The sequence below is a fragment of the Lepisma saccharinum genome, chromosome 12 (genome assembly GCF_977018435.1).
Source record: "Lepisma saccharinum chromosome 12, izLepSacc3.1, whole genome shotgun sequence".
Lineage (NCBI taxonomy): Eukaryota > Metazoa > Arthropoda > Insecta > Zygentoma > Lepismatidae > Lepisma > Lepisma saccharinum.
In genome coordinates this window covers 15,050,992-15,075,473 of record NC_139240.1, presented here as the reverse complement: position 1 = coordinate 15,075,473, position 24,482 = coordinate 15,050,992, and the positions used below count along the sequence as shown (strand labels likewise).

At 40.1% G+C, this 24,482-nt stretch overlaps 1 protein-coding gene across 7 annotated transcripts in view; it reads left to right on the top strand.

Annotated features, from left to right (window-relative positions):
• The window catches only part of LOC145996573 (osmotic avoidance abnormal protein 3-like), a 188,202-nt gene that overhangs the window by 111,214 nt on the left and 52,506 nt on the right, over positions 1–24,482 (top strand). For 6 of the 7 annotated variants that reach the window (XM_083133075.1, XM_083133078.1, XM_083133077.1 and 3 more), the window contains exons 3-10: positions 4,861–5,016; positions 7,728–8,013; positions 9,646–9,879; positions 11,737–11,876; positions 14,302–14,530; positions 16,065–16,264; positions 18,412–18,524; positions 19,750–19,794. In XM_083133075.1, coding sequence (XP_082989201.1) covers positions 4,861–5,016; positions 7,728–8,013; positions 9,646–9,879; positions 11,737–11,876; positions 14,302–14,530; positions 16,065–16,264; positions 18,412–18,524; positions 19,750–19,794 — 1,403 coding nt within the window. The remainder of the gene's footprint in view (positions 1–4,860; positions 5,017–7,727; positions 8,014–9,645; positions 9,880–11,736; positions 11,877–14,301; positions 14,531–16,064; positions 16,265–18,411; positions 18,525–19,749; positions 19,795–24,482) is intronic. The other variant, XM_083133076.1, reaches the window with a different exon arrangement.

The window sequence follows — 24,482 nt, the reverse complement described above, 5'->3', positions numbered from 1 at the left end:
AGTAGTGAAAGTTAATAACATTTGATATCCATGTGAAACCGCGAATGGTTCATCGCGTATGTTCGTCTCACCGCCCAAGTCACGAATCTGTACTTACGAGTGACCGCGAAGAACTGACCTATTATTGCGCAAGTTGTCGTATGGAGTCGACAGTGAACGTGTACCGTCCGGGACGTCCCTGCGAAGTGCACGAGTGAAGCCAGGATCCGATGATGCCAGATGGAGCCGCCGACTGATCCACTTTCGCCAACCAGGATAACCGTGAGGTGCAACACTGGAGTGTGGAGGCCTTCCAGAACTGTAGGACCACTTTCACCCAACCCAGGTCAGAGGGAATGCAGCGAAGGTAAGATCCAACCATGTGCGTGTGTGAGAAAGATGACGACTATCTACCGCGAATCTGCGTGAATCAAATCATTGCATAACTTAAATCAGTGCTATGGCATCCCTAGACATCTGTTTTCCGGCGGAGTAATCAAATGTTAAAGATGAGAGTTTATGTTAACAGCAACAATAGTTCATTGAATATATTTATACCTTCAGAAAAGATAGAAGGGGTTCGCACAAGGAACAATTATTCACTTTATACTTAAAATCCTAAACGATAAATTGTAAAAGGCAATGTAGCCAAGACATAGCAAGAGTATGGTCAAAGGTGCCAAAACTGGGGGGGGGGGTGAGAGAGGCAAAGACAGTATATTTCCATTTGTATATAAGGTTTACCATAGTGCGGGAGCAAAAGTGGCGAAAAGTGGGGGGCAGTTGCCTCTCTCGCCCCCCTAATCGCCGCCACTGTTTAGAAATAAGAAATCGAGAAAATAAAAAATACTTGAAATAAAATTCTTCTCTAAGTTCTCTTAATTCTAAAGTCAAAATCTAAGGATGGACATAGTTTAATTAATCGTATTCATCATTGTAAACACTGGCGTAGACATGGGGGAGAGGGCAGATGGGGCTAACACTCAGGCGAAACAAACGATGTACCTGCAGCAATGTTTTCAACGGCATTGTTCGTCTGTGGATTTCAACGACTCGCAGTCATACAACAGGAGCATCTCTTTTCTTCCAACGGCTTCAATATCTGAATGTTGACAAGAATCTAAACAAAATTAATTTGCAGCTGAACGCATCACTTTGTTTAATGCTGAGTGTTTCCCAATTGAACATATTCTTGAAGTTGTTTTGAGTTTTTGGATTAGGTCTACTTTATTCGCAGATACGATAATCAGGACTGCACTTGCAGTTTAAAGTAGGACCCTAATCACTACGTGCATCCACCAGGTGTCGAACACTGAGCTCATTAAATACAAGGCGACGAATGTTATCACTACGCCATCGGGGATGCCAGAAATTAATGTGGGTGTGGTATTACAGCCCGTGAAAACATAAAGAAACAGGAGCAGTTTGATGAATACACGGTCCAATTATGATTGAATTCCGAGGATATCGTACACAGTATTGGGAGATGCTCCCTGCCTTATGTCACTGCGATAGTACGACCTGAAACCATTGTCCTTGGCATGGTCCATCTTCTCTCTATTACTTTTGTACAAATACTTGCATTTTGTGATGATGAGACTGCAGCACGAACGATGTCCATATGATCACCATCACCTGCATTGTACACAGTACACAGGTGCTTCTTCAACGTCTCACCTACAAGGGAAATAATTGCTTGGTTGTTGTTTTCTTTAGCTAGCAAGTGTTCTTATTTGCCGGTGCTGAAATAACATTTCTACTAGCCTTGATGCAGAATCTTCTGAGGGTTCTGTCCTTGATCGTAGGAAAGCCACAGTAGCCATCTGTTTTCAGAGTGACATCTACACAAGAGATTGCAATTTTCTTGTGTGTTTCATTGTTACGATATGGAACTTAATGTAGGATAGATCCATCATTCAAAACGCACTGGCTTGTACTGATATTTCTTCATTCGTAACTTGTTGGTGTATTTGAGTACTGCATGAACTAACTGAGACTTGTCGGCTCTCCTCAACATACTTCGTCATTCGAATAATGTACGAGGATACACAAGAAGCTCGTAGCCACTGGTAACAGTCGTCATTCTCTGAAAAAGTGCTGCATCTACTCGTATATCGTAACCGACAGGGCTCACAACAGCAGCAGCAGCAGAAAATTCTATTGTTTTCAGGGCCCCACGTCACCCCATTGCGGGTTGGAGATCTCCACACCTCTTGGTAGGATTGTCGGAGGGAGACTGGCAGTCAGGATATAGGCCAAGGCCCTCTACGCTGTATTTATTATTTATTGTGTACTCTTCACCGTTTCAGTTTCCGCTATCACTTCTTGTACACCTTCTTTATACACACAAGATAAGGTGATAGCATAGTATATTTTTGTGTACAGTAAGTGATAAGGCTGAGCATTCATTTGCTCAGCTGAAATGTGCCATATTTTACGTAGAATTCTCTTCCTTTGTATCCATCAGTTAACGTTATTGCCTTTAAACTAACAAGCCCAGGATTCGATTTTTAGTTTTGACTTACTTAAATATTTAGTGAATCTAGTTCTGATTAAAGTCGTTGTGCTAACCTTTGTTTTATTATCTTACTATCATTAGTAGATCATTTTTATTTGTTGTAATATAATGCAACCAATACATTTTATAATCATTCCTTTTGTTGAAAAAAATAAATTCGCAAATGGCCATGGCTTTCCTTATATATACACAAAATATGGGTGGAGCTCAACGTACAACAGCCCAATGATAGCACAAATTTCAAAATCACAATTTACTTGTAACAATTTATAAATTACGAATAATAACTTTTGAATGATAACCAACAAAATATTCTCTACACAATTTGGATGCAATATTACCTTGGTGAGATATAACAACATTATTTTTGCATTTTGCTATAATTGGGCGTTTATTTTAAAACACTTAATGCGTGATACTAATAACTTTCAAAACTTGTCAACCAGCCTAGTATTTTCACCAAGTTTGAGATTTGTTTATATGTGCAAAATGTTTACCAAACCAATTCGAAATGGTTTGGAATCGTTAAACCTTCCCATTTATATGCGGCTATGGTCTCTTCTTACCCCAAGCAATATGGTAACGAGTGGCTGAGCTGGTACAGCATTGGAAGAAGTACAGTGGGATGAACAAGTATTACTCGTATTACAGTGCGAATTGTCCACGACTATTTTCATTAATTCTTCTTCCCTTGCATGGTACGTGTTTTGAAGGAGTTGCGCATGTTGGCGCAGAGAGCTTCTTTGGTATTTTATTTCAATTCTAGAAGCTCTCGTTGGGTAAAGAGAAGAGAACAAATATGGTAATTGAACAATTGCTTCGTAATATTCAGGTCTTTTTATATGGGAAGAAAGGTTGCGATACTCTTAACGTTCGTTCTATTTATTATTGTGTTCATGATAAGAACTACTCTAGATATTGTGGCATGTTCATAAATAATAGTGCATCCATGTAGTTACCCACATACATGCACCCTTGTTTTTCTTTGTTTCAATGATAGAAAAAAACACTACATATGCTTACCAAGGTAGTCTATATTTCAGTAAAAAAGCTTAACAAAGCTATGTTTTAATCTTCTATCAGGGTCTTCCTCATACTTGAAACAAAAAGAAAATCATTTTAGTTTGATTTCAAGTCTGAAGAAGATCCTGATAGAGGTTGAAACGTAACGTTGTACGTGATTTTTTTAAACTGAAATATAGGGTTGTAAGGGGTGACCTTCCACGTAATACACCCAATTGTCAACATCACTTCCACGTAGTTCACCCTGAACTGCATTTTGCAAACTAACGAGGCTCTGAAGACTGGCCCTGTGGCCAGCATAATTCTATGTGTTGTCCTGTTTTTGGTCCTTATGTGTGCTGAGTGCCCCTTTGCATCCTCAGCTTCCTAAGTCAGAATATTTTCAAGATTTTAGTTATGCCACACTACAATTATGTTATTTTAGTTATGGTAAAATAGCCTTAGTGCTGACGCACCCAAAATTTTAAAGTCAAATTCACTAAAATATAGATCGCCTTGGTCAGCATATGCAACAAAATATTATTGCTCCGTTGCGTACCGCCAGAAAATACACTGGCAATACTTATGCATCCCACTCTACGTGACGTGATTGGTAGCTAGTGGGCGTGTTTTCTACATGCCACAGCAGCCACTCTCAGTATCCAATCAGACAATTTTTTTTTTAAGATGCCAGTTGCAAGAGTGGAAGCTTGTGGTCAGACCCCTCCTGCTATATAAATATTTAATGGTCGAACACATTGTTTTCTGTAAGAATATAGCCGAAGAACAAAATTTTAGTAGAAGTAAAATAAAGTTATACACTGTTATTCGCACTCTCCCAGGAAAACACACAAGGAAAGAGAAGGTACGTTCTCGATTTTGAGCATAAAGAGTGCACTGGTAACTTTATCTACCTTTACTTAGAAGTGAAGTTAACCAATGAATGTACAGTAAAGAGGAAATTGAAGTATTCTACAGCTTTACCAAAATGAGAAAACCCCGTGAACTGTAAACTAAAGTCGACAATCATTTTTCTTCTTTTGCATCTTTCTGTCTGATTGCCTCGTTATTGTCCTATTTATAACTTCCCTCCCTAGGTTCGATGCCAAAAGCTTCAACAACGTTAAATATTACGTCTCTGCTTTCGATGCGTAAGTTTTTCTCCTCCATGATGATACAAACACTTGGCACTGAATAAGTCACATGGCAACGCAGGGGCAGGATCACATGGCAAGCACGTCATTGCATCGCCCACGCTCATTTTGCTTCATTACTGTTGAAATTTTAGGGTTTTTCTTTCTTGTTAGAGTAGTGATATCATTTTGATGACATCTTCTGACTGGTATTTTTTATCTTTCCAGTGCGTTCTGTTCATGGACAACACTCGCTGCTCGTGCTCCATCGTGAACCCCTCGGATGCCACGGCCCCTCCCAAGACATTCACCTTCGACGGGGTCTACTACATCAACTCCACCACCGAACAGATATACAACGAGATCACCTACCCGCTGGTCGAGGTAACTGCACCACTTGCGCAGATTGGTTAGCTCAGTGTGTGAAAGCCTCTTCCCTTTTGTACAAATTCATAGTGATTGGATACTGAATGTAAGAATATTCCATTTATTACCAATTCATAATTATTAGTTTAACTGAGGGTCTTTCATTTCTTAACAATTAGTAGCGATAGCTTATTGAATGTGTGAAATTTCCTATCTTGCATTACCAACTCATAGATTGGTTACTTAATATGTGAAAGTTTTGTTTTCTTTGTTAAAAATATGCAGAATGATTGATGTCGAATACATGGATCTTTCTCTTGCGATTTCGATCTCAGAATGATTCGTGTGAAAGTTTCTTTTATTTGTTATAAATTTAGGATGATTGGTTTAAATATGTGAAATTTGATTGGATATTGAATGTGAGAAACTTCCATCTATTTATTACCAATTCAGAATCATTGGTTATTGAATAAGTGAGTTTTCCCCTTTATTACAATTCAGAATGATTAGTTTAAGGGTGTTTCTTTAATTTATTTTCAACTAGCTGATTGCCCGGCATTGCCCGAATATTTATTTATCCCAATCTTCTATTAGACAGGAAAATAATGAATTCTAACGATAGTGTAAAATTAACTTGGAGTTGAACGGCATTGGGGGTGTCACTATTCATCTTTGTGACCCCTAAAACTATGGATTCCACACTAATATCGGTCGTTTTCGATTATTTTTACATGTCACCCCCTTCCCACCCCACCCTAGGGGTGTCAGGGGTGTCTTACCCCCACAGTATTTCTTTCCAGATTGTAAGTGATATGTGTTGAAATTGCTCGAGGATAGCAATATCGCACCTTCTGTGTAGGCAACCAACTTCGCCTTGCTGTGTTGCAGGAATCATAACTTGCAGGAGATAACACGAGAATGCCACGCAACGCAACAGAATGCTATTTTATGCCCTCTTCTCACCCCCAACCCTAGGGGTGCCGGGAGTGTCTTATACCCACAGTATTTCTTTCCAGGTTGCAAGTGATACGTGTACCAAGTTTGGTTGAAATCGCTCCAGGCGTTCGAGAGTTATTGCTGAACAAACACACATACACACATTCATACATATATTTTTATATATATAGAAAGATTAATAATGATTACTTGTTGAATGTATGAAATTTAATTTCCTTTTTACTAATTCAGAATGATGAATGAATTAGAATGAAAGTTTATTTTCTTTATTAGAAATTTAGAATAATTTATTATTGGAAACGTGAGAGTTTGTTAATTGACTGATTGATTGATTTGCATTATTTTACTTCGCTTTTTATGCCACTTTTGGCTAATTTCCGAAGATTAGGATGAGTGATGATATTATGAAATTAATGAATGGACACTCACAAACATCCATGCCTAGGCCGGGACTCCTAGTGTCGTAGTGCGATGTTCTAATCACTCCGCTACGGAATATGTTAAAGTTTGTGATTGGTTATTGAACATGTGAAAGTTTATTTCTTTTATTACCAATAGCTGATTAACCGGCGTTGCCTAGGAATTTATTTATCTCAATCTTCTATTAGCCAGGAAAGTAATGAATTCTAACTATAGTGTAAAATGTAACTAATTTTACTTCATCTTGAATGTCACCAATTAGTTTAGAGACTCCGAAAACTACTATGTATTCGACACTAATCTAGGTCATTTGTGGCATTTTATTTCTAACCCCCTATCACCCCCCATGCCGATAGGTGATGAACTTGGATTTGAACCGCATTGGGAGTGTCACGAAAACTATGGATTCCATTCGCAACACAGCCTGAATGTTAGACAACCCAAGAAACACTTTGGTTGTGCGGGATTGCATAGAGTCACGGATGTCTGTTTGTGCGGAATTTCAAATCGGTCGTTCGCGATTATTTTTACATGTCATCCCTTCCCACCCCACCCCACACCACCCAACCCCGCCCCAAAAATATTATTTCCAGATTGCAAGTGACACGTTCAACAAGATTGGTTGAAATTGCTCCAGGCGTTCGAGTGTTATGCCGGAAAAAAATATATACACACCCACGAACACACACACACACACATACACGCACACATACATAGTACATTATATATATATATAGAAGCTAGATTGGGCAGGTTTTTTCAATATGTGAAAGTTTTCCTATAGATTTGGAATGATTGCTTATTGAATATGTGAAAGTTTCTGATAAAAAATAAAGTAAAGTGTTCCCCTGTGCATAGCACCACGCCATGAAGGCGTATAGGGGGTGTGGGGGTAACGCCCCACACTTTCTTGATCCGGTCGTGAGTGGGGGTGATGTGATCAGCATCACGCCCCTGACCGCCTTTACCCCCCAGGGTTTCCCCCAGGTACCCATGTTATTCGACGCTGGGTTGGCGCCGGGGCCGCTTCCACCGTTAGAAAAGTTCCCGGATTTGAACCGGCCGGGGATCGAACCCGGGACCTTGAGCATGGTAGTCAGACGCGTTACCGACTGAGCCGACTGATGTGAAAGTTTATTTCCTATATTAGAAAATTCTGATGATTGTTTCCTCAATATATCAAAGATGGATTTAGGGTGATTTGTTATTGAATATGTGAAACTTTCTAATTGGTTATAGAACATGGGAAAGTTTCTGATTGGTTATTAAATATGTAAAGTTTCTCATTGGTTATTGAGTATGTGAAAGTTTGTTTAGTGCAGTGCATTGTCAGGTATTCTTACTCTCCACAGGGTGTTCTGGAGGGCTACAACAGCACGGTCTTCGCGTACGGACAGACGGGCTGCGGCAAGAGCTTCACGATGCAGGGGATTCCCCAGCCGGCGGCGCAGCGAGGGATCATCCCCAGGGCCTTCGAGCACATCTTCGAGGCAATCTCGCTGGCCGAGAACATGAAGTACCTGGTCTTCGCTTCCTACCTCGAGATCTACAACGAGGAGATCCGGGACCTCTTGGGGCGGGACGTCAAGAGGAAGCTCGACCTCAAGGAGCACACCGACAAGGGCGTCTACGTGGCCGGTAAGTGGCGCCACACGGCGACAGTATTTGTAAGGATGTTTCTAGTAACGAAATAGCACAGATTCAACTGCAAAACACATTCACTTAGTTGCCATTTTGTTAGTGACACAGGCATCTTTAGTCTGAAAAGGAAGTTAACTGCGCATGCGTGAGCACAAGACTTAGGCGCCACGTGTCACTTCCGTGGGAAGGTGACTTGCTTGATTGATTTGGTCTATATTACATCGCTTTTCTTCAACTTTTGGCTAATCGCGAAGATCGAATTGAGTGATGATATGATGAAATTCATAAAGGGACACTCACTTCCATTCTGAGATTGGAACCTGGGAGCCCTGGCGTCGTAGTGCTAATTGCTAACCACTCCGCCAAGGAGGGCTGCGTAGGAAAAGTTCCATTTATTTTTGTAGATTCGTTTACAAGTGACGCGTGGTTACTCAATATGAGAGTTTCTTTTCTTAATTAGAAATTTATAATAATTGGTTATTGAATATGTGAAAGTTTCTTGTCGCTTCTGTCTGAAAGCAGCCAAAAATTAACTTTTCTTAATCTCATCTCCCCCTAAATTCTTCCTTTCTTCATCTAACGGATGGTGCACCTGCTGAAGCAAGTGAATTATTATGGTTTGGTTTGAGTTGGTGTTTTAAGTCCACTTTATGCACAGTAAGGCTAATCGGGACTGGACCTACAGTTTAAAGTGGGATCCGAACCACTTGTGCCTCCACCGGGTATCGAACCCGGGACCCCTTGATTACAAGGCAATGACGCTACCACTGCGCCATGGGGGAGGCCCTGTGAATTACTATGAAAATATATTTTGATTCCCCCTCCCCTGCCTCATAACACATATTGCATCATGGTACAAAGGTATATTTTTAAACCATTTTTTAGAAAAATATATTAGTTTATGTTCAATTTTACATTATTTTAAGGAAAAACCCAACTGAAAAGTTCTGTTGAGCTAGTCCGTGCCATTACTCCCCCCCCCCCCGCCGTGGTGACCCGTGCCTCGACGTAGATAGAAATACCAACTTGCATCGTGTGATCCACATTGGCGTCGCCTTTACAAACAAGATACAAAAATGCATCAAGCTGTGAACCCGACTCTTGGCAAAGGCCAAAAGACGAATGCAGTGTAAGGAGTGACCTTTCCAGAAGACATCCATATGCTAACCTCACTTCCACCTAGTACATCCACTTGTCAACCTCACTTCCACGTAGTACACCCAACTGTCAGCCTCACTTCCACATAGTACACCCAATTGTCAACCTCACTTCCACATAGTACACCTAATTGTCAACCTCACTTCCACACTGAACTTTGAAGACTAACGAGGCTCTGGCGTCTGGACTCGTGGCCAGTACAATCCTCCGTAGGTCTAGTGTTGTATGCTGTCCATAAGAGTTTGCGATTATTGCTTCATCTATTACATCTCACCTCCATTCGAAATTAGCCAAAAACTGGCAGAAACGTAAAGTAAAAAAATAAAACCAACCAGTCAATCGAGAGACACATTCTAGTGGATCAATCGATGCTTTTTGCTGGTGCATCAGATTTTATGCATGTCATTTTCTGTGTGTAGGCAGCTGCCCACCCTGCCTAGGCCTAATGATTGTATTGTTCTTCCTTTCCAGACTTGTCGATGCACCCGGTGCACAACGTGTGCGAGTGCGAGACGCTGATGGACCGCGGCTGGAAGAACCGCTCTGTGGGAGCGACGCTGATGAACGCCGACTCCTCGAGGTCCCACTCCATCTTCACCATCAGCCTGGAGATGATGAGCACCTCCGTCACGGGCGACCAGCAGATACGCAAGGGGAAGCTCAACCTCGTGGACCTCGCGGGCAGCGAGAGGCAGGCCAAGACAGGTAAGTGGGCCACCATTAAGCCTTAAACGCCGACTTGGGCACCAAATAAATAAATGTCTTCTTCTTTTTGCTTAACGAAAATAAGTTTCTTTTCGGCATAGGCTTATAGCCAAGACTGTATACCGAAGATATTAAGCTATAATTTGTAAGTCTAGCGTTCGTAGTTACCTAAATATAGATTTTTATTGAGAATTTTAAATTTCCTGCCGAAAAGAAGCACAGCTTTTACATTAAGATCATTCATGCCAAATCATCAAAAAAAAAATGAACTTTTCAACCTGACCGTCTCGGATTATCATGAAATTTGGTAGGATGATAGAGGACATGAAGTAACTTACATGTGTAAAATTTTAGCCCCCAGTGACACTGTGTTTGTATCAGCAGCAAGTGGACACTTCTTGCCACTAGAATGGAACATATATCGGGCAAAATGCAGGTACGGTTTTGAACCTTCACGTGACGGTGTTGCCTACGTAGAGGCACAAATGTAATTCAACTTTTATAAAGAAAGATATCAGAATTTCTACTTTCTTCTTGTATTTGGTAAAAGAAAAGTAGAATTTTTTGGACTGTAAAATTATAGCCTAATTATTTGTTCGTACTTTCCAAGATATAATATACTATTCAAATCTTGACGAATTTTAAATTTCCTACTTGAAAACGCTCTTGGCGTTTAGGCAAAAATGGAGAAATCAGCCTTTATGTTCCTTGCCACTCTATCCTACTGCAGGGAAATGACGTCACTTCCTGATGTTTTCCAACTGTAACTTCAATTCGTACACATTTCATTATACAATCTGCCTTTTATTGTAAAGTGACGGGTACTTTTGTGCTGAAAGTCAGTGTGATCGTTTCAACACAGGAGCATGGCCGGATTAAGCCGAAATTGGGCCTGATGCTTGAAACCTTCGGTGAACAATAAACACAACGACGTTATAGTTAGGGCACAGCGCAAAGAATAATAGTGACTGTATAATAAATAACGCTGTGTCTAGGCGTCCGAAATTGGGGTTCCAAATTTCATTCTAAGATTTATTTTCAGGTTAATATAGAAAAGAAAACTGTTCAGCTTTCGAAAAGTTCTCGTCTGTTTTTATCTGGGCCTATTTCAGAAATGGGCCTAATGCTGCAGCATCAATAGCACCCACCTTAATCCGGCTCTGCACAGGAATGTCCGTTAATGTACGGTGGGATGCACAGACATTGCTCAGCAAATTATCCACGCCTATTTTCACTTACTTCCTTGAATCTTACGTGTTTTTGAGGCATGGAAATTGTTAGCAGCTCTTTTGGCTTTCATCTCAATTCCTGAAGCTCTTATTGCGTACAACAGATAATTAACATGCTGATTGACAATTTGTTTGGTAATTCTTATGTATCACACTGTACTTACAGTTCTGGTAACATGTCTCAATAATTTTCTTCATGTTTGCAACACAATCTAACTTTGAAGCAGTATACAAGGGATTCATGAAAAATAGTAACAAATACGTATAATTATAGATTAGTACACCCTAGAAACTACTGGTGGTAAAGTGAGGCAGGCAACGGCTTCAAGAGATCCACACCACATTTTAGTCAAGGTATACCAGTGGTGTTAAAGGGATCTTGATTGAATCCAACTATGTGAGATATTTTAACACCATTCAGGCTAAGTTGACCAAAATGTGATGTTTACCTCTTGAGACCACTGTTGTATCGCTTTGATCCCATTTTTTCAGTGCAAGCCATAAGAATTTTATATTTAAACCAACTGTGCACTTGTGGTATAAAGCTACGTCGTTCTTGAAATTGTTGAACCTATTTCAATGGGAACTGAACCCAACTCTCCTCACCCTTGATGACGTATTTTCGCAGGTGCTACGGGTGAGCGCTTGAAGGAGGCCACGAAGATCAACTTATCCCTGTCGGCTCTAGGGAACGTTATTTCCGCCCTTGTGGATGGGAAGTCGAAACATATCCCGTATCGGGACTCCAAACTAACCAGACTGTTACAAGTAAGTTCTGCAGAGTGGTGTAATGTTCATATAAATAATGAAGTGTGAATGAACAACGTCGTTTAAAAGTTATTCAGAAACAAAAATGGTAATCGGAGGGGGGAGGGCGAGTTAATCTAATGGGGTGGGTTGCACTTACAACTGTGATTCTTCCCGGGTTCTTTATTGATTTAATTTGAAAATTGGATTTTGATTTTCACAACATTTCGAAAGGGTCTATAGCTCCCATTTGCATACGCCAGTGGACATGTTTAACACTGGATATCATAGTATTTAAATCCTTGAAAATGGTCCTGTGTATCCATATTCATTTTACAAATAAATAATGCCAATAAGAATTTAGTCTCTTCAATGGATGATTTTTTTTAAATATATGCACATTTTTGCTCATATGAAAAAAAATCACTTTCATTTTAAAATTCTAAAGAGGAAAAGTTTGTACGTGATAAAACTTCTTACCAAAATGCAGTGTTCGAAAAGCAATAAAGATTGAATATTGTTAATTTAGCATGGAACAAAGCCTAGCGTCCTTGTCTGAGGCGATTCAGCAAAAACCTTAGCATCCAGAGATGTTAACAATTTATTTCTAACTCCACTGTATGCATAAAAAGAATAATCGGGACTGGACCTACAGTTTAAAGTGAGAACCGAACCACTATATGGCCTTACCATGTATCGAACCCTGGACCTCTTGATTACTAGGCGACAACATTACTACTACGCTTTCAGGGAGACACGTGGTGGGGTTGGGTGAGGGTGAGGGTGAATTATAATTAACACCTCTGGCGTAAAGTACCAGTTGATGACGTTACACGTATCGGAAAAATAACTCTGTTCCAGTTCCAGCTATTTACTTTTAAAAGTAGCAGGTTACAGTTAGTATTCCTAAAAAAGTAACTTATTTGTAACCGCATTACTAGTAACCAAGTAAATATTGGCTGGGGAGCCTTGATGCTCCAATGATTTAAGATGGTGATACTGAGAATGCTAGGGGATGATTCGAGAAAATTTACCTACCTGGAGAATACATTACCCCGTATCTCTCTCACTTCGAACACTGCTAGGGGTATAAAGGGCGACCTTTTGAGGAGGCAACCAAAAGTCAACCTCACTTCCATGTAGTACATCTCGGTAAATTCAGTCTTGCAGGCCAAGGATGCTCTGGTACCTGGATTCACACCCAGTATAATCTTTGTAGAACTGTGTGGTGCTGAGTGACCCTTTACAGCCTCGGCTTTTAACTTAGGTAAGAATATTTTAGGCTCTGTCCGATAGGTACAAAGTACGGACTTGAAGTATGGTCTTGACAGAAGTGACGTCATCTAGTACAGTTCGAAAGCGTCAAGAACAGAAGTTCGCAAGTGCACAGCTCGCAGCACAGATGGTTGCTGACTAGGTCACGTAATTTTCGCATCCGTTGTTCATTTGTTTAAAATCACGGAGATAAAAAGCCAGCAACACAGGTTATGGGCCAGCAAGTTGTTGGTTAAAGTTCTTGTAATGTGTGGATGTATGTGTACAAACATTTGAAAATGTTATGCGATTTCTATGGTGAAAAACAAGTGTTTAAAACGCTGGGGAAATGAGTAATAGTTTTATCTACTGATCGTATTTGGCGCTGCAGTCGAAGTGCAAATCGAAAGACTTTCACTTCCAGTCCACGACTTGAAGTCCGCACTCCAAGACCATTCTCGGAAGATGCTCGCTTCAAGTACGGTCTTGCAGCTTTCGGACACGGCCTTAGTCCTTAGACACTTTTATATTAGTTATAGTAAGGGGCTGGGTCCCGTATAATGTGACGGGTGTAAAATAACCTAAATGCTGAAGCATCCACAATTTCAATTTCAATCAATGGAGCTCTGCTAATAACTAGACACTTCCAAACGCAGCCACAGGAACATAAACAGACAGAAAGCGAAGAAAAAGAGGAGAACCCCTGAAGACGCCCAGCCTCTACCCGCATACATTCAGGGGTAGGCACTAAATGCCCTGGTGCCTATTCTTTTCCTCCTCCTTTATTGATGCTTTCAATTATACATGTTTGAAGCGATAACCGACAACTGGATATTGTAAACCAAGATTGTTTCGGCGTACTAGAAACAAGCTTGGTTTACAGTTAAGATTTTGTGCTAGTAGAGCAATAAAACAGAATTTATATGTATTTATCAGTATGTTAGTAATAGAAGAAGGTGTAATGTATTATGACACGGAGGAGTAGAACGAGTGAAATTTCTTGAAGGATATTAAGTTCGAGTCTCTAAAATGTTAGAAATAGTAAATACTACTACTACTACTACTACTACTACTACTACTAATAATAATAATAATAATAATAGAAAAGAGAAAAGAAAGAAAAAACAAAGGGTGAAGTAAGGTGATAGTATGAGAAGAGAGTCATTCTTGTTAAACTTTTTTCTCGACACAGGACTCCTTAGGAGGCAACACGAAGACCCTGATGGTGGCGTGCCTGTCCCCTGCAGACAACAACTACGACGAGACGCTAAGCACCCTCCGCTACGCCAACCGAGCGAAGAACATCAAGAACAAGCCGAAGATCAACGAGGACCCGAAGGACACGATGCTCAGGGAGTACCAGGAGGAGATCCAGAAGCTCAAGGAGATGCTGGAGACGCAGCAAGTCCCTCAGGAACCAGGTGAGCTCCCATCTACCAGAACCTAACCTAACCTACTGGATTAAACGTTATCACACAGGGTGAGTCAAAAGTCAGTTTAGATAGGAAGTTTCTTACATCGGGTGAAGGAAAATGTTGACAAAAGACGAAAGGGTGGAGGTGATTTTCCTGAGTTGCCACCGCGGTCTCCTGATCTGACACCAAAGGATGATTTCCTTTCGGTCATTTAAATGCGCTCGTCTCCTCAGTTAAGATTCAAAACATCCAGCATCTGAATGAACGCATTGTGTAATGTGCAGACATGATTATGCCGGACGTTCTGCAATAGGTTCTGGAGAACTGGAAACGTCGCGTGCGCAAATGCATTGATGTTCAAGGGGCACGCATTGAAGATATACTACAAATCGCTATGTAACCTGCTTTTGACTCACCGTGTATATACACATTGCACATGCTTAAAAGTAAACTGCATGGCGCAACAACCATCCGAACTCTGTTTCGGGAATCTGTGGCGCAAGGCCGCGCATGATGATAGAGAAGGGGAGAAATCGATTGGGCGGAACGAAGCAGTACGCGCTTCTTCCAACAGCTGGTAGCTCTTCTTGCACTCACTTCACTCTCACGCGTTCATTGGTCGAGCTCTCTCGAGGCATTGCTTCCGCAGAGATTTGTTTCCGTTCTCTTGCTCCGGATATTCCCGGGATGCAGTAAAAGGGCCAGGGCGTTCCATAGCGGCAATTTCATCGGATGACGCGTGGTCAGCACATGGAGTCCCATCGCCGCTGTTTTCTGGCTTTTGAGATCGGAGCCCGCTACTTCTTCTCTCCAAGTAGCTCCCCAATTGACCTCACAATGCTGGATCAGCGCTGAAATTTTGTGGGAATCGAACCCGGGACCGCTCACGCCAAAGGCGAGAGCGCTAACCATCTGGTTACGAAGGAGGCCAATAAGTCTAAAATAACACAGCTCAATCCAGCTTTAACTAACATCATAACTTATCTCAACATAACCTTACCAAATAAGCATCAGCCAAAATTAACTACTTTGGGAAGAGAAGTAGCACAGCTTCAAGTTGGATCAGGACCATTGTGCAATGTACCTCAACCAGGTATCGAACCCAGGACCCCTTGATTACAAAGTGATGATTTTACCACTATATCACCTTACTCAAAACATGTGGTCAGTGACTTATACTGAAGTTCATTTCTTGTTATAAAACACAGTTTGCAAACTGCATTGGGAAGATGATAAATGACACTTACCTAATGGTTTCAACGTCCTTTGCTCCAGATGCCTGTAACTAGATATGGTTAGATTCCGCCAAGGCACCTTCCAGGCTGACTCATTGTTGTTAGCTTAACGTCCAATGGAACGGATATTGGGCACTGCGAACTTTAAGCTCACTCCAGTTTATACTTAGTGAGCTTTGAACTTCCTGAACAGCAAGGTTTTGATACGACTCTTTTAAAAATCTAGTGTTGAAAAAAAGATTTTTAACATATCGTAAACAATTCTTGGGTTTCTATTGTTTATATACTGACATTTACCCTTGCAGTGTTGGTGGCACCGGATGAAACTGCCCTTGCTGAAGAGAGGCAGAAAGTGAGGAGAGAGTTCGAGGAAGACATGAGAAAGATGAAGGAACAGTACGAAGCGGAGCAGAACACGAAGGCTCAGCTGCAGACGGAGGTGGAGAAACTGAAGAGGCAATACGAAGAGGAACTGGCGAGGATCAACAGCAAGGTACAAGAGCAGGTAACATGAGACCCTTTCGTTCTCTGAGTGGTGCTGAGCAGTCACTGCTGGGTTTCATTGTTCAGACACTTGTGGTTGAGTTTGTCTGGCTTTAGCTTTTTCGGTTGCTTCCAAGGCGTTCACATGCAGGTTGGTCAATCTCTGATAGTCAAAATACATTGGTTGGTGAGGAATGACATCACTTCTCATGAAATCAAGTACAAAGGCAGTAGGATAATACTTTTTCTCCATTCCAAAGGCAGGAATGAAGAAAACAAGGAAAACATAGTTCGTACATTACGAAAACTGAGAGACCAGACGTAAGAAAAATTTCAAACTAGCTATGCAAATATCTTTCTTTGAAAGATTAATACTTCTGTTTAATTGAGTGGTTGTTGAAAGTCCACTTTCTTCACAGTTAGGCTAATCGGGACTGAACCTAAAGTTTAATGTGAGATCGGACCCACTATGTGCCTCAAACGGGCATCGAACTCCGGACCCCTTGATTACTTACAGGCCGACGACGTTACCACTATAACATTGGGAAGCCTACTTATATTAATTATATTTGTTCTTTATTGTCAAAGAAATAATAATTCTACTACATTTTTCAATCTTATGCCAAAACGTTTCCACATTTTCTTCGATTTATGCTACTTTCAATGAATCCTTTGAAATATGAACTTTCAGTTCTTGGTTATGGAGAAAGTACAGTCAAAGGGAACAAAAATGGGACACCTTAACCCTGGAATACTCGCTTCCCTGCAATGCATTTTCTGTATACCTAACTCTACGGCAATTAGCTGACATAAATAGCAACTTGTCAATAGGAAGTTATTCTTATATCGCCGTAGAATTAGGTAACACACATAACGCATTGCGGGAAATTCATTTCAGGATTTACCTAGGTAGGTGTCCCATTTTTATTACCAGTGACTGTGCATCCAAATGACGTCACTAACGAAAACAGCCGAAAATGTCCGAACGTATGATGTGCTACTCTTTGACCTACCTGTATATATACGTCTTGAGAACACCGATTCCACGCTGATGTAGAGTTCACTTGAATACATATCATTTCAGTCTGTGGTTATGTTCGAAGCGTTACAATACTCGTTTTTTTTTATTTCTTTAGTGTGAAGGAGAGAGATTCAGCTTGAAATCACATGCTTTTATAAATGTTAAATATCATAATAAACTATAGTAACAATATAAGTTTAATAATAGGGCGAATGCCGTGATTGAATATGTAAAGGGGTGAAACTTTGCACTTTTACGCAATGGATTATTTCCTATTTTCTTTCATATTTAATTTCTTCTGTGACATCTTTCGGCAGATTTCATTGATATTCTCGTGATTCGATATCGTTGCGTGCTTTTTCCTTTCACTGTTGCTATATTTGTAGCGTATCAACTGCACTTTTTCACACTTATAGCTACTTAAGTAATATTTTTAGAATATGAATACAAAGATTTTATTTTCACTGCCTTGAAGTGTCAACGGGCCATTTTTTGCCTTATTATCGAAAACTTCTAAAGAATAGGATGTGGCATTTTTACTTCAAGAGGAGCGTGACGTAATATGGGCGAGAAATTCATGTGTTAACTTATCGCCGAATAGTTAAACGAAAGTGTTTCAATATGCAGATGTTAAAATTCGATCCACGGGAAACAGCTGGCACGTAACAAATTATCGAATCAAGTTACGCGTACCTTAAATGAGAAACTAAGTTTAGTGTCTTATGTTGATAGAGGGGCCTCCCCGATGGCGCAGTGGTAGCGTCGTCGCCTTGTAATCAAAGGTTCCCGGGTTCGAGACCCGGTGGAGGCACATAGTGGTTCGGATCCCACTTTAAACTGTAGGTCTAGTCCCGATTAGCCTTACTGTGCATAAAGTGAACTTAAAACACCAAATCACACACACACACACTTATGTTGATAGAGAAAACTGCTGTCATCAGGAAATGAACATTTCCGTTTGCGTGTTCAGTTGTGACATTTTTATATCTGCATAGTGAAACACTCTACCAGGTTATCTATCGGCGGATAAGTTCACCTGTTGCCCAGGTGATATTACACCATTCAATTGGCACAAGCTCTGTAGTTATAATAACTTTGGCTGTCTGCAAGTACTAGAACTTCTGACGTTTTAATATTTTCGTTGACAGTCGGTGGTGACCCAGGAGACAGCCAATCATTCTTCTCCATCTCAGGTGATCGTCACGAATACCCCGACGGACCTATTGGTGGACGAGGCGATGGTTGACGAAGCATTCAGTCAGTAAGTAAATCACGATGTACAAATTAATTTTATTCTGATAAAGTGAATTGTATAGTCACCGGCAATAAAAATGGGACCCCTAGATGATCGTTTCCTTGCCAGACGTTATGTGTGTTGCCTAACTCAACGGTTGTGGTGGAAGTTTCCATTGCAAATTTGCTATTAAAATGTGCTCATCGTCGTAGATTTAGACAACACCCTCTCAGGGAAGCGAGTAGTTCAGGCTCTTGGTGTCCCATTTTTATTGTCACTGACTGTACATATAAGATTGTTGAAAGAGTTTCGTGAAGACATTTTATGACATTCATTTCCAAATTAAAGACATCTTTTCTCACAAAGGAAAGATGAAAATGGATATAAACTTCATGGCTTGTGTAAAGTTTACAATATCACATTCAGTTAAAATACTTAAGCCTAGAAATATCATGAAAACAAGACTAGTTTGTGCACAAAATAGCGAAAAAATAAGTCCCAAATGACAAAGTACAACGAAAACTTTGTATCCATTGTTGTAAATATATATCATTAAAGTTTTCATAAATCTGATTTCACAACTGAATTACTGGTGAAATTCTAGCCCAAAACCATGCCCCCTTCCCATTTAAAGAAATGAAGTTGGATCGAAGATGGCGGACGTTGTCATGACATGCACCAAGAAGTTTCGCCCTAGGCCTAACATTTTGCTGCCATACCAATTGCTGCAATCTACACTCCCTTTCATTTTATAAGGGGTGGTCAAGGACTTTTGACTCACCCTGTATTTTGACCCCAGTTTCCTTTTATTTATTTTTTTAAAAAAAAGGAGCATTGCACACACATACTCATCAAAAACTATAGCACTGAGTCCTAAAATTGAACATCAGAAACCCGACTGAGTCATATTCCCTCTGAGTCATATTTCCTCTGATAAATTTCCAGGACACATTACTTATATGTCAAATGCTTCTTACGCAATATGTATTATCGTGTTAGTGAATTTATTTAAAACAGTTTTCCACCAAATTTCTGCATCAATTAGGTTTTTTTTATTATTAGCAAGTAGATTTCATTTTGAATGTACGTTGAGGCCCTTGTGGGTGCATAAAACGGCCCTGTTCTGAATGCCATTCATGTTAAAATATGAACAGTCATTTGTTACTCATTAACTATTTGCGTGTCGACATTTATTTAATCTACTAGGCTTAATATATGTATATATATATTTATAAAATCTTTATTTTTTCAGAGACGGCCAAAACTTGAATCCAGCTCAGCAGGAAGTCTTTGAAAGGTATGTAGAATTCTTTGCTTACGTATTATTATTATTATTATGCATATTTATTACACTTGATTTTATATTCATTATATACTTCATAAAAAACGTTTTTCTAGCGAGCCTACCGCCGGCCGTCGTGGCGGACTGGTTAGCACATCGCGCTACGACGCCAGAGGTCCCGGGTTCGAATCCCGGCATGGTCATGGATGTTTAGGACTGTCCATTCATCAATTTCATCATATCATCATTCATCCCCATCTTCGCAAATTAGCCAAAAGTGGCACAAGAAGCGAAGCAAAATAAGGCAAACCAATCAATCAATCTAGCGAGTCTACCAACAGCCTAGAACTTGAGCAAGAGGCTTAACGATAGGTGTTAGGTTCAGATATCATCATCTGCTCGCTTGTTGATCGAAGGCTGCTTGAGTTATGACTCACTCCCAAGCCTCACTTGCTTTCATCCGACCAACATTAATTAATTTTTGCACATGCAGCTCCAACAATGATCGTTTCTAGGAATTATTCAACACAACTTCGCGGAAAATATTTCTTTTGTTGAACTAATTGTTAGAAGAGAGCATTATTAGAGTTGTGTGTAGTAAAATGCATTGTTGTTGGTTGGTTAATGATTTGGTGTTTTAAGTCCGCTTTATATACAGTAAGGCTAATCGGGACTGGACCTGCAGTTTAAAGTGCTATCCGAACCACTATATGCCTCCACCGCTTGCTTCATTTATGTATATGAGCTTGATCTGTCTCTCACAACAGTAAAGAATGCAGGCTTCTTCGATTTTTTATTTGATTTATTTTACTTCGCTTTTTTTCACTTTTGGCTAATGTCGAGGATGAGGACGAGAGATGATATGCTGAAATTGATGAAGGGACACTCAGAAAGAACACCCATGCAAAGGCAGGGATTCGAACCCGGGACCCCTGGCGTCGTAGCGCGGCAAGGGGATCGGCTATGTCTATGAGAGTGACAACGATCGGCACACCGTGTAACATATTTTCTGAGTTTACTAAGAAACAGCTTACGATTATATACCTTTAACCAGTGGTCTTCCAACGTTTTTTCTATAGAGGGCCATTTTCACATTCTATAAGGAACTGACGGGCCACACTGTTCCAGGCACGTTAACAGCGGCAGTGGTCACTTTAAATAATTACAGTAAAACCTCGTTAATCCGGACTAATGGGGGATAAGTTGACCGGTTTAACGAAAGTTCGGATTAACTGAAATAACCTTAAAGAACAGTAGAAAGTGCATTAAAACTCCGTTTATAGGAATAAAACACGTTTATTATGGTGTATTTAAAGGTCATAGGTCTAAATACACTATACAGCACAGTACAAAGTCTGCAGGAAACAGAATTTCATCAGTGGTTGACTGCCTTTTATTTGGGAAGTTCTCTTGTTGACTTCTAGCAACATTTAAAACCTTGCATTCTGCTTTTCTTCCTTTTTCCTGTCCGGATTAAGCGAAGTCCGGCTTATCGGAGTCCGGATTAACGAAATTTTACTGTAAATAGTTTTTTTGTTCAAGATACATTCATTTACTACACTCTTTACTTATAAAATAACCCACTAGCATAACTAATTAACTGTACAAAGGAACAATGACAAGTTCTGAACGTCGGTTAGGCACTTCAACACAACACAACTGATATTTTATATATTTTTATATATATATAAAAAAAACATGTTAACCATTCATACACAAGAATTGTCATTTACTCATTCAAACCCATTCAATGAGAGGACTGTGACTGTTTCTTCATCACTAGCATGTCAATATTCGTCTTCTAGTTGGATGATGCTACTCGCAGACAGTTTTCAAGGCGTTTGTCAGTCAATTCCTCAACTTCGATTTCACATTTTTAATTTTGAAAAAGACCTGTTCGAAGGTATTGGTGGTACCGAGCAGAGTTGCGAGTTCACTCACTGCTTGGGGTGGCAGCCACCACCATGACCTAGGAAACGCTGCAGTATAACGTAGCCGCATCTAATCAGTTTCATTCACTGGATCGCATTGTTTTCATATATTGTATCAAAGGCTTTATGAGGCTGCTAAAATAGAGCCAGTGGGCCGCGGGTTGAAGACCGCTCCCTTAAACACTACCAACGTGTTGAGTTGTGACGTGATGCAAGTAAAACATTTGTTCCTGCACTTATACTTGAATCTTGTTGCTAGCAACATTATAGATAAAATAATTTCTTATCTTAGCAGCGCAAATGTATTCGTCAAGGCTGAGAATCGTACCTAGAGCTTCTAGACTTCCATAAGTAACCATTAGGCTGCATGGTATGCATAAAGCTCCGTGTCCTTTGTCCGTAAGACAGTGGGGAACTGGGAAGAAGGCTCTTGGGTCTCAACACGCACAAGGGAAAGAAACAAGGGACTTTGCATGCACCACGCTGCTTCTCAAATTGTACACAGATCTGAATAATTTGCGCCGTTCCAATCATGTAAGAAGAACAGAAAGTCGAAATAGCTGCAATTTTCCCATGGGATTTTAAGGATTAAACAAGGATACTAGGATTGCCAACCTCAGAGTTTAGGATGCGAATCGGGACATGAAAGTGGATTTCGGTTGTTAACATCTAAGGTACTTATAGATATATTAGTATAAAATGTTGCACAGAAAGACTTAACAGAGCTTTTCTTATTGTACTTCATGTTTGCTTCCTAACATTAACGCCCTGTCTGCCGTAACTCTGTTAATTTGCTAAATGTTAGCAGTTAATATTAATTGGTCATTATCAATTGTCTAGTGCTTTTAACTATATTAATTCCAAAACTACACACTCCGACAATTGAATAAAGAGACTGATGTTATGTTGATCCACGTGCGGATTCTAATCCTTTGTCGTGGAAGACAGTGCAAGAGCATTTTCCCTATGGTCCTTCTACGAAACGGCAAATCGTAGAATGGAAGTTGCTAAAGTTACCAAGATTTTGACCATAATATTTTGACCCAAAAACGGGAAATTCCAAGAAGATCAGTTTACCCCCCCCCCTTGAAAAATCGGTTAGGCCTAATCATAAAATTATTGTTATTATTAACGCGTTGTTATTATTTATTAAAGGATGGATGACATAAATTATACATCATAAACAATAAATGTAATATGATATGATCTCCCGTTTTCAAAAGGTATTAATTATTATTATAATCTCGATATAATTTACATATCGTTTCTCGTCCTTTCTGATCAACCTTTGATGTTAGTTCTACGCTGAAGTTTGGTAATGCCAGGAGTATTTAGCAGAATATCCAAACTTCTTGGGAGGAGCTTTAACCTTCGTCAATCGTTCATGAATCTCCCAGAAAACCTTACCCCACATATCAGACACAAAACTCTAGATTTTTCTTTTAAGTTTGTGTCAAGAAACAGGAAATTAAATTTTTTGTTGCAATTCCGTTAGGAAACTGCATGCTTATTGACTGCTCGACAAATAACGGAACACACAAAACTATAAAACATATTTTTTAGCATGAAATGTCTCTCAAATTTAGACTTGGTTATCAAGATAACTCCTAGACTTTTATTAATCGGGACAAATAGTGGCTTTTTAATAATATGGACGGGGCGAACGGGACACGCCTCTGAAACGGGACTGTCCCGGTCAAAACGAGACATATGGTCACCCTAACCAAGAGGCAAGAAAATGCATCTCGAAAAATCAAAGGTGAAGACAATGTTGTGTTTTTTTATGACATGAAATATATTATTCATGATTTATTTGTGTCTGAATGATCATAAAAGAGAACTGACCATATCCGACCTTAGCATCTTGAACAGGGCAGATGTCCTGTAGGTTTCAAGAGAGTACATCTTTCGTCTTCAGGGGAACAAATTTGTGTTTGCCGTTACGCCAACCAACTACTACACGGCTCCCCCGGAATTCTACACTAATTTTTGCTCCATCTACGTATGCTACTATTTCCAATTTCTGGGAAGAAGAGACCATATTTGCTTGACCTCTGCAGTGATATGACTAAAGGGCTTTGGGAGACAGAGGAGAGTAGCTCTATCGAAACTTAATGTTAGAATAAGTACAGGGTGGTGCAAAATTCCGTTTACAACGCTTGGAAGGTGAATCGCCAAGTAGAAACAAGGAAAAAATGCCATGTGGAAAAATGTCGAAATCGGCACCGTTTGCGAGTGACAGGCGTGCGAAAATCGCCTCACACCATGTGTAAAGTACAATAACTCAAGAAGGAAGAAAGGTATCAATGTCGGATTAAAATAATACAAAGAAAGTCGTGTCTGACGAATACAATGGTGCAGCAATTGAGGCCCAGTGTAAATTGCGCAAGGGGACTCTCAAAGAAAGTGGGGAATCCCCTGATGGAAAATATAGGAAATTTACTACTATTTTCAACATAATGTTGAGATCGGAATGTAGGCAGTAAAAAATGACGACGTATGTCCACATGTCCCACTACTGCTGGGACACCGTCGCAAATGGAAAAAAATACCGGAAAATCATAAAAAAAAATGTTTTCAATCCCTTAATGTTGACACACTACTTTGCAGTACGAAAAACAAAAGTTAAACAATGGCTACATGACGTCAGGCTGTACATACTACAAGAGAGCTCCCCAAAGAAAGTGGGTAATTCTCGAAGGAATGAAGACGGAGAATGGCGAGAAAACGCACACAATGGCATGTAACATTTCCAGGCACAGCTCATCTTGA